The sequence below is a fragment of the Pelodiscus sinensis genome, chromosome 4, assembly GCF_049634645.1.
Source record: "Pelodiscus sinensis isolate JC-2024 chromosome 4, ASM4963464v1, whole genome shotgun sequence".
In the NCBI taxonomy this organism is placed as follows: domain Eukaryota; kingdom Metazoa; phylum Chordata; order Testudines; family Trionychidae; genus Pelodiscus; species Pelodiscus sinensis.
The window spans coordinates 127,665,681-127,675,409 of record NC_134714.1 but is presented as its reverse complement, the minus strand read 5'-3'; the positions used below and the strand labels follow the sequence as shown (position 1 = coordinate 127,675,409).

Below are 9,729 nucleotides of genomic sequence, written 5' to 3'. Positions count from 1 at the left end.
CTGAACTTAATAGTCTAAGTTGGATCCACTCTGCTCTAGGTCCAATACATACTTAGTCATTACTTCAAGACATTTCAGTACACACTCATTTCAATAGAGGGAAGCAAGGTAAGGATTTAGTGGATGGATTCTGTATTCTTTGTCATCATTAACACTACGGGCATCTTCTTTTTCTCTCTCCCAGTATCCATTCTGCACCCCTGTCTCTTTTCTATCATTCCCTTTCCATAAATAATAGACAGCCCTTCCAATATCTTTCTTCCCCCACTGCTCCTCTCTCCAGCTTTAGCTGTCTCTCTGCCTCTGCATCCAAAGTGGTCAACACCTATTAGCCTTTCTCCTTGTCTCTCAATGTTAATAACCCCCCTCAAGGTCATTATGGCTCTGGAGATCTCACACTCAGGACCTGGCAGTTTCATTGCAAGAAGCCTAGGAGAAACTGAAAATCACTAAAACACAGTGCGGGGAAAGTCTGAGACACTGATATCTCATCTGGTCTCTGCCTACAGGTGTGTGTGAGAGGGGTACAAGGAGAGTCCAGCATCCAGCAGCAAAGGTTTCGTGATGACTGAGTTGAGGACAACACCCCTGCCCCAAATAGAGTCCAGCCTGAAAAATGGAATCAAACATATTTTGAACAATTCGAAAACATTCAATCCATCTAGAGAACAACATGTAGATAACTCACTAATTTATGTTTGTCTGCTCATCTGCCTGTTGGGGCTGGTGGGAAATGGGATCGTCCTCTGGTTCCTTGGCTTCCGTATTAAGAGGAACCCCTTCACCGTCTATGTCCTCAACCTGGCTGCTGCTGACTTTGGTTTCCTCCTCTTCTTGGCTCTTTACCGCTTGGGCTTTATATTGAAATTATTTTACTCATTAAAGTACTTGGACTTGTTGCTTGCGTTCACGTACAGCTCGAGCGTGTCCCTCCTGACAGCCATCAGTGTGGAAAGGTGCATGTCTGTCCTTTTCCCCATCTGGTACCGATGCCGGCGCCCCAAGAACATGTCTGCCATTCTCTGTGCCTTACTCTGGGCTCTCTCCTGCCTGCTCACTGGACTGGGAGCATATGTTTGCTTTTCTGACTCCTATGAATGTTGTCAAAAGATGCTCCTCCAACTCACTAGCATGAACTTCCTGATATTCACCCCCATCACAGTTCTGTCAAGTCTGATCCTCATCATCAAGGTCCAAAGAAGTTCCCTGCGACACCGGCCAAGAAAGCTCTACATTGTTATCTTGCTCAATGTCCTTTTCTTCCTCCTCTTCATTCTTCCCTTCTGTATTGTCACCTTCTTCCAAAAAGCTATTAATTATGACTATTTTATTAATTCCAGTTTCATGCTGGCCTCTCTCAACAGCAGCATTAACCCAGTTATTTACTTCCTCATTGGGAGCTATAGAAATCAAAAATTTAGGGGATCAGTCAAAAAGGCACTCCAGAGCGTGTTTGAAGAGGAGGCAAATAACAAAGACGATAGCGTTAGTGCTACTTAAATCCCTATGGCAACCAACCTGGAAGACCCTATTATGGGCTGAATGTTTATCTAGGAAAATGGCTCTATGTTATTAGCCCAGTAAGGACACTTAATACAAAATGAGCCATTAAAGAAATTTATCCTTCTCAATGAACCCTCCTTGTGGATACCTCATGCAGCAAGACACCACTGGCCATCCTTGTGACTCAGCAAACCATGGAATGATATGTGAGGATGTCATATAACCTAAGACTCACCCTGGGCCAGAAACTTTCCATTCACAGGTGCGGTGGGCTTTATTTGGGACACATGTACATAGGACAGGCCCCGAGATACCTGCATTTTTCCCCTTTGCTGCTTTAATTCTCTAGACTATGGATTTACACCTAAAAGGGCCATCTTCATCCATGGAGTGAGGACCTACCAATCTTTAAGAAGTGTCTAGAGAGACTTTTGCCAGCCAGCAGCCTGTCCCATCATTTCTACTAAACTGATAGAAGTATATTGCAATCATTTGTAATTAAATGATCTATTAACCATTTACACCTCTATTTTGTTCTTGATACATATTGACCTGGAGGTAATTGTCTGATCCTTTGTTGTCAGTACCTCAGTGTTTTCGTACCTCAGTACCTTCGGTGGTCTGGACTGTCAGTGTCAGCGTCGTCTGGTCAGAGTCGTCCTGGCATGCTCCTGACAGGACCTCTACTCCGTCGGTGATAATAAACTTTCAGCTGCATGCGTAACAACTCCCTTTATCTAGAGTGTTAGACCCCGTGCACTTTACTTCAACACAGGAGATCTCTGAGAGGTGCCGGAAACGACATATGCAGGCAAGGTTTGAAATCAATTGAGCAGGTTTATTGTCAAATGCGAAGCTCTGCCAGTTGGTAACAGAGATCAGCACAATGTTACACCGCAGGGCACTACGGCCCGCGTTGACAAGGTACCAACACCGGGCAGGCCTATTGCTATATATCAGATATTAACAGCAGTTAGTCAAAGATAAGCTACTGTGCATTCTGTAAGTTTAGGCAATGACACCTGCCGTTCTGGTGCCTAGACGTCCCCCCCCCCCCCAAGGTCCGCTGGAGAGCACCCTCTGCGGTGTCCTTTTATACACAGGTACAAAGAACTTACATCATTTCTTTACGTACCAGCTTACCACCCTCTGTTGCCTAGTTACCACCCCTCACCTTATGGAAGGGGGGCTTAATGACTGTCCCTCATGCTGTCAATTCCGACCTGGTCCTGAACCTAGGTCGGTATGTGCATTAGTTTTTAGGGAGTTTTTGTACCAAGACATTTCTTATTAAGATGTTCCATTACTTCCCTTTGGCTTACAGTCTATACCCAGTGCCTCCCTGTGTCCTTCCATGCTCGACCTAACTTACACAATCACACAGTTATCAATAGGGCTTCTTTCTTGGTTCCTGTGTTACTGAACCAAAGTCTTGCTCACTAGATTGCAGGCCTGTTGCTGTTTTCATGTTGCAGGCCTTAGGCCTGCTGATTCCATGTTACTGACCCTCAACTTACTACAAGAACCTCACGTATGGCGAAATTCTCCTGGAGCAATTCTGCAACAACGTGTAATGCAGGATTCTGCAGAAATTAATGTTGTGTGCACAGAATCCTGCTCCCAACACACAGAGAGAAATGGGCTGTACAGATACTGGCCATCACTAGAGACTGCTGGTGGAAGAACACCGGCAGGTACCTAGCAGCTGCAGTTCACAGCACAACCCTATGTGTAGCTAGCCTACAAATCTGTAGGCATAGCCCACATATTCTGCTAGCGTTTCTACAGCTAAGGTCGATAACATCTGCATTTCTCAGAATGATAAACCAGTGGTGGGCAAACTGAGCCGCAAGCCACATCCAGCCCACTGGGCCTTTTCAACCTGCCCTTAAGCTCCTGGTGGTGAGTGGGATTCCAGGCTATCCTGCTCTGCTCATTGCTAATCCACCAAAGAAAGGAAATTAACCAGATAAGCACTTCTGCTCCATAACAGTACTTGCCTCCTTAGCTATTGCCCTCCGACCAAAATGATTGCCCACTCCTAAGAACAAAGCAAACACAATTTTAGATTTTGAAATTGGGAAGAGGCCCTCTGAATTATTCTTGCACCTGCGTCTTTTAAGGCCTATCTTGTCCCTAGGGGAAAGCCTGAGCCCAGGTAGAAGGTTTGGGAAAGCCTCCTTCCTCCTCTCAGGAGAAGCAGCAACAGGTACTGTTGACCTAACCACCTCTTTTCTTTCTCCTGACCAGTCTCTTTGACAGGTGATTGGCCCAGGAACAACAGAGTGGACTTTAGCCCAGCCCATAGCTCCTCCCGGGCAGAGCAGGCATTCTTCTTCTCCGCTGATACATGGGCCGGCAGCAAGGAGTTAGGATGGGATTTCCTCACACTGATCTCACCAACCAGCGTTCTAACGCCAGCTCCCCTCTCTGCTAAGCCTCGTATCTCACAGGGCTCGTGGGCCTGGAGCTTTCACATTGTGGCCATCTGTATGGGGAGGGGTGCCTCCACTCTTGTTTCCTTCTCTTATACCTCGTGGGTCATATAAATCCATTGCATTATCGGGGCTTTTTCGTGGAAAACAAATCTCAGCTGTCTACACTGGCCCTTTTGCGCAAAAATTTGCACAAAAGGGACTTTTGCCTGAACGGAAGCAGCACAGTCTTGCTTCCTTTGCCCCTCCTTCTCCTCGGTCTGGGCCTCTGGCATCCTCTCACCCCAGACCTGGCTTCCCCCCAGGACCTAGCTACCCCCAGGTTCTTTCCAGACACCTCAGAGCATATGTCCGTGCATGGCAACAGTGCCCCATCACAATGTTGAATTAAAAGAGTGTGGGAACTATCTCTGACTTACCATTAAGAGAGATGGTTACTATCGTTTGGCCCCTTTGCATTTTTCTGGATTATACATTTTTAGTAATTTGTGAATTAAAATTACATAATGCTCTACACCTTACCCTCCACCTGCCACCCCAACATACAGAAGAAACCGACTCACAGATGCTCTCTGTAAGGGATAAAAAATGGGTGAAAAGAATGAGTCAGACTCTCCTACAGGACATTCTCCTGATGACTCTGTTCCTCTACCATGGATGAGGACAGTAGGGAAAGATCCTGGGAGCATTTCTCCCTTTCAACCACCGTAGTAACCCGATTTAAGGTACGTCAACTCCAGCTCTGTCATTGGCATTGCTGGAGTGGCGGAACTTAAGTCAACTTTCTGCTGTAGGCTAAGGAACGAAAGAAGTACGAACCTCTCTGAATGAGATATCAATACCCTTATGTTGGCACTTTCATCTCAGATCTGCCTATGGATGTCATCTGTTTCCCACAAGCAAACATCAACAAGACAAAAAAGATCAAGGAACCAGCCAACACGAAGAAGCGGTTCTCTAGTCCAGCTCTGTTTCTGCATAACATCACATCTCCCACAGTTCAACATAATGACTAAGATAATGTTTGCAGAAGCATCACCAAAAGATTACACATCATGTACATGTGATCCTTACAACGGGAGATTAAACTTTCTCTTAATTTCCAGATAGTTAAGTCTCCTGGAGAGATGTAAGGTATCAAGATTATAATTTTGATAAACAGAAAAATAGCAATAAGCAAGAGAAATTTCCTTCCTTTGCCTGTCTCAAAACCACTCCATAAAGTGAATGTTATGGGGTCCACACACTTTTAAGGGCATCTTCTCCCAGTTGCTTCTGGGATTAGCTCTTTCCAGGTGCTCACCCTTGTGGTCTCTTCCTCTGTCCTGTCTCATGCTGCAGCCCTTTCTTCTCCTCACACAACACGTTCCTCTTCATGACTGGGCCCTCCAGCCAGGTCCTTGTGATACTGCCCTTCCAAGGCAAACTCTCCTAGGCCAGCCATGCTCCCCTCTGTGCCTGCACCACTTCCCCACTGGCTGATAGGGAACCTGGACTCCAGCGGCCTATTCATCAGCAACTCAAAAGCTGAAACTCCCTCCTTCCAGGGAGTGACTTACTGCTATAGCCCCAAACACACCTCCCTCCTTCACCCAACAAGTGACTGCAGCATCCCTCTCTGCAGCCCCCACCTGCTCTCAGTTTCTGGCCTTTCTACAGGCTTCCTCCTCTATCTGCACCACTGAATTCCCTGTCTAATCAATTCCCTGCTCCCCGGATCCTCCTCCAGGTACAACCTGAGCAATTAATTGGGCTTCATGGCCACCAAAAGCCTTTTTGTTTTAAATAAAACCCTGCTATTTCAGGTGAGTAACTCACAAAAGACTTGGTTTCAGTACCTCTAGTGGAGACTTTCTTCAGTTTCATAGGATTTAATTAAGACGCTCTCCTCTACCCATTTATAAATTGCATCTCTGCCCAAGTCTCTATGGCCCAGACACAAAAGTCTATGGACACCTAACTTCCAAATAACTTTCTGGATCTGGGTCTTACTCTGAAACATGGATCTGCCTGGTGCAATGAGAGCTTTGTGGGTGAGTCTTAGTGTCTATTGCCTTACATGGGGGCTAACCCCTTTCTGTTCAGATCTCCTCATTTATGTGTGGCTTGTTCTCCAGCCTGGCTACTCATGTGCCCCAGCCTGCTCTCTGGGATGATCCCATAAGCCCCGTCTCAGGCTGAATTGTGGCCCCTATCATCCAGCAACAATTACAACATAAACTCAAACCTAAACTATCTGGTTCCTCTCTCACCCCAATGGCAGCTAATATGGAAACTAGGAGAAATTACAAAGGATGAATATAGGCAAACAATTCAGGGATTCAGGGGCAAAATTAGAAAGGCAAATGCACAAAACAAGCTCAAACTAGCTACAGGCATAAAGGGAAACAAGAAAACAGTCTATGAATATATTAGAAACAAGAGGAAGATCAAGGACCGGGTAGGCCCATTGCTCAGTGAGGAGGGGGAAACAGTAACAGGAAACTTGGAAATGGCAGAGATGCTTAACGATTTCTTTGTTTCGGTCTTCACTGAAACATCTGATGAAGGAATGCCTATCACAGTGAATGCTAGTGGGAAGGGGGTAGGTTTAGAAGATAAAATAAAAAAAAAAGAAGTTAAAAATCACTTAGAAAAGTTAGATGTCTGCAAGTCACCAGGGCCTGATGAAACACATCCTAGAATATTAAGGAGCTGATAGAGGAGGTATCTGAGCCTTTAGCTATTATTGTTGGAAAATCATGGAAGACAGGGGAGATTCCAGAAGACTGGAAAAGGGCAAATATTGTGCCCATCTATAAAAAAAGGAAATAAGAATGACCCAGGAAACAAGAGACCAGTCAGTTTAACTTCCGTGCCAGGAAAGACAAATCACGAGCAAACACTTGGAAGATAATAAAGTGATAGGGAACAGCCAGCATGGATTTGTAAAGAACAAATCATGTCAAACCAATGTGATAGCTTTCTTTGATAAGATAATATGTCTTGTGGCTAAGCAAGAAGCGGTGGGTGTGGCATACCTAGACATTAGTAAGGCATTTGATACGGTCATGCATGGTATTCTTATCAATAAACTAGGCAAATTCAACTTAGATTGGGATACTATAAGGTGGGGGCATAACTGGTTGGATAACCATTTGCAGAGAGTAGTTATTAATGGTTCACAGTCCTGGTGGAAAGGTATAACAGGTGGGATTCTGCAGGGGTCTGTTTTGGGACCGGCTCTGTTCAATATCTTCATCAACTATTTAGATATCAGGACAGAGAGTATACTTATTAAGTTTGCAGATGATACCAAGCTGGGAGGGGTTGCAACTGTTTTGGAGCATAGGGTCATAATTGAAAATGATCTGGACAAATACGAGAAATGGTCTGAAGTAAACAGCATGAAGTTTAATAAGGACAAATGCAAAGTGTTACACTTAGGAAGGAACAATCAGTCCCACACAGAGGGTATGTCTACACTACCCCGCTAGTTCGAACTAGCGGGGTAATGTAGGCATACCACACTTGCAAATGAAGCCCGGGATTTGAATTTCCCGGGCTTCATTTGCATAAGCCGGCCGGCGCCATTTTTAAATGCCGGCTTGTTCGAACCCCGTGCCGCGCGACTACACGCGGCACGGGCTAGATAGTTCGAACTAGCAAGCCATTCCGAACTATCCTCCATGTACGAGGCGTACAGATAGTTCGGAATGGCTTGCTAGTTCGAACTATCTTGCCCGTGCCGTGTGTAGCCGCGTGGCACGGGGTTCGAACAAGCCGGCATTTAAAAATGGCGCCGGCCGGCTTATGCAAATGAAGCCCGGGAAATTCAAATCCCGGGCTTCATTTGCAAGTGCGGTATGCCTACATTACCACCCTAGTTCGAACTAGGGTGGTAGTGTAGACATACCCAGAGAGAATGGGAAGCAATTGTCTAGGAAGTAGTACGGCAGAAAGGGATCTAGGGGTTATAGTAGACCACAAGCTAAATATGAGTCAACAGTGAGACCTTGTTGCAAAAAAAGCAAACATGTATCTGGGATGCATTAACAGGGGTGTTGTGGGCAAGAGACGAGAAGTCATTCTTCCGCTCTACACTGCGCTGCTTAGGCCTCAGCTGGAGTACTGTGTCCAGTTCTGGGCACCACATTTCAAGAAAGATGTGGAGAAATTGGAGAAGGTCCAAAGAAGAGCAACAAGAATGATTAAAGGTCTAGAGAACTTAACCTTTAATCATAAAGGAAGACTGAAAGAATTGGGGTTGTTTAGTTAGGAAAAGAGAGGACTGAGAGGGGACATGATAGTGGTTTTCAGGTATCTAAAAGGGTGTCACAAGGAAGAGGGAGAAAACATTTTCTTCCTGGCCTCTGAGGATAGAACAAGAAGCAATGGGCTTAAACTGCAGCAAGGGAGGTTTAGGGTGGACATTAGGAGGGTAGTCAAACACTGGAAAAATTTGCCGAGGTTGTGGAATCCCCATCTCTGGAGCTATTTAAGAGTAGGTTAGATAAATGTCTGTCAGGGATGGTCTAGACAGTACTGGGTCCTGCCATGAGGGTAGGGGACTGGACTCAATGACCTCTCAAGGTCCCTTCCAGTCCTAGTATTCTATGATTCTACGATTCTATGATCATTAACATCTTTCTTTGCCTCTGCCTTCACAGATAAGGTCAGCTCCCAGATCAATGCCCTAGGTAACATAGTATGCGAGGAGGTGGACAGCCCTTGCTTGGGAAAGAACAGGTTAGGAACTATTTAGATAAGCTAAACATACACAAATCCATTAGTCCAAAATTTTCTGAATCCAAGGATACGGAGGGAGATGGTAAATGTCACTGCATGGACTTTGGCCATTAATTTTGAAATCTCATGGAGACTAGGAGAGATCCCGGATGATTGAAAAAAGGCAAATGTAGTGCCAATGGCATCATATCTTCGAATCTTCATATCTTTTCATGATCTTCGAATTGTTGCTTGCGTACACGTTCAGTGCCAGCCTGTCCCTCCTGACAGCAATCAGTGTGGAAAGGTGTGTGTCTGTCCTTTTCCCCATCTGGCACCGATGCCGTCGCCCAAAGCACTTGTCTGTTATTATCTGCACCTTGCTCTGGGCTGTCTCCAGCCTGGTCGGTGGACTGAGAGCGTATGTTTGCTTTTCTGACTCCTTTTCCCCTTGTAGGAGGATGCTCCTATAACTCACTAGCATAACTTTCTTTGTATTCATCCCCATCGCAGTTCTGTCAAGTTTGATGCCCATCATCAAGGTCCGAAAAAGTTCCCTGTGACGCCAGCCAAGAAAGCTCTACATTGCTGTCTTGCTCAATGTCCTCTTCTTCCTCCTCTTAGTTGCTCCCTACAGCATTGGCACCTTCTTCCTACGCTTTTTTGATCTTGACCTTTTTGTTAATTTCTGTTTATTTCTGGCCTCTATCAACAGCAGCATTGACCCAGTTATTTACTTCCTCGTTGGGAGCTATAGGAATAAAAAATTTAGGGGATCAGTCAAAAAAGCACTCCGGAGGGTGTTTGAAGAGGAGGCAGATAATGAAGAGGAAAGGGTTAGGGCTATTTCAATCCCTATGGCAACCAATGTAAAAGACTCTGTTATGGGCTGAACGTTTCTCCACAACAGTGGTTCCCAGCACTTAGACTGCTTGTATCCCAATCAGCACACAGCCGTTCTGACAGCACAGACCCAAATAGATACTATATGTGTTGTGTGGCTGCATATGTGGCCCACAATGATTGTCTGAGAACCACTGTTCTAGAATGATCATACATTTCAAACATATTAGAGATGAGAAAG

General features: G+C 45.4%; 1 protein-coding gene across 1 annotated transcript; it reads left to right on the top strand.

Moving 5' to 3' along the window:
* Positions 1-509: 509 nt before the first annotated feature.
* LOC102454267 (mas-related G-protein coupled receptor member H-like) lies at positions 510-1,500 on the top strand. The gene has a single exon (XM_006136385.2). It carries the CDS (start codon positions 565-567, stop codon positions 1,498-1,500), a length of 936 nt encoding a protein of 311 aa, XP_006136447.2. The 5' UTR covers positions 510-564.
* Positions 1,501-9,729: the final 8,229 nt, after the last annotated feature.

Coding starts and splice junctions, on each gene's coding strand:
- LOC102454267 (XM_006136385.2), top strand. CDS start 565: ATGACTGAGTTGAGGACAACACCCCTGCCCCAAATAGAGTCCAGCCTG.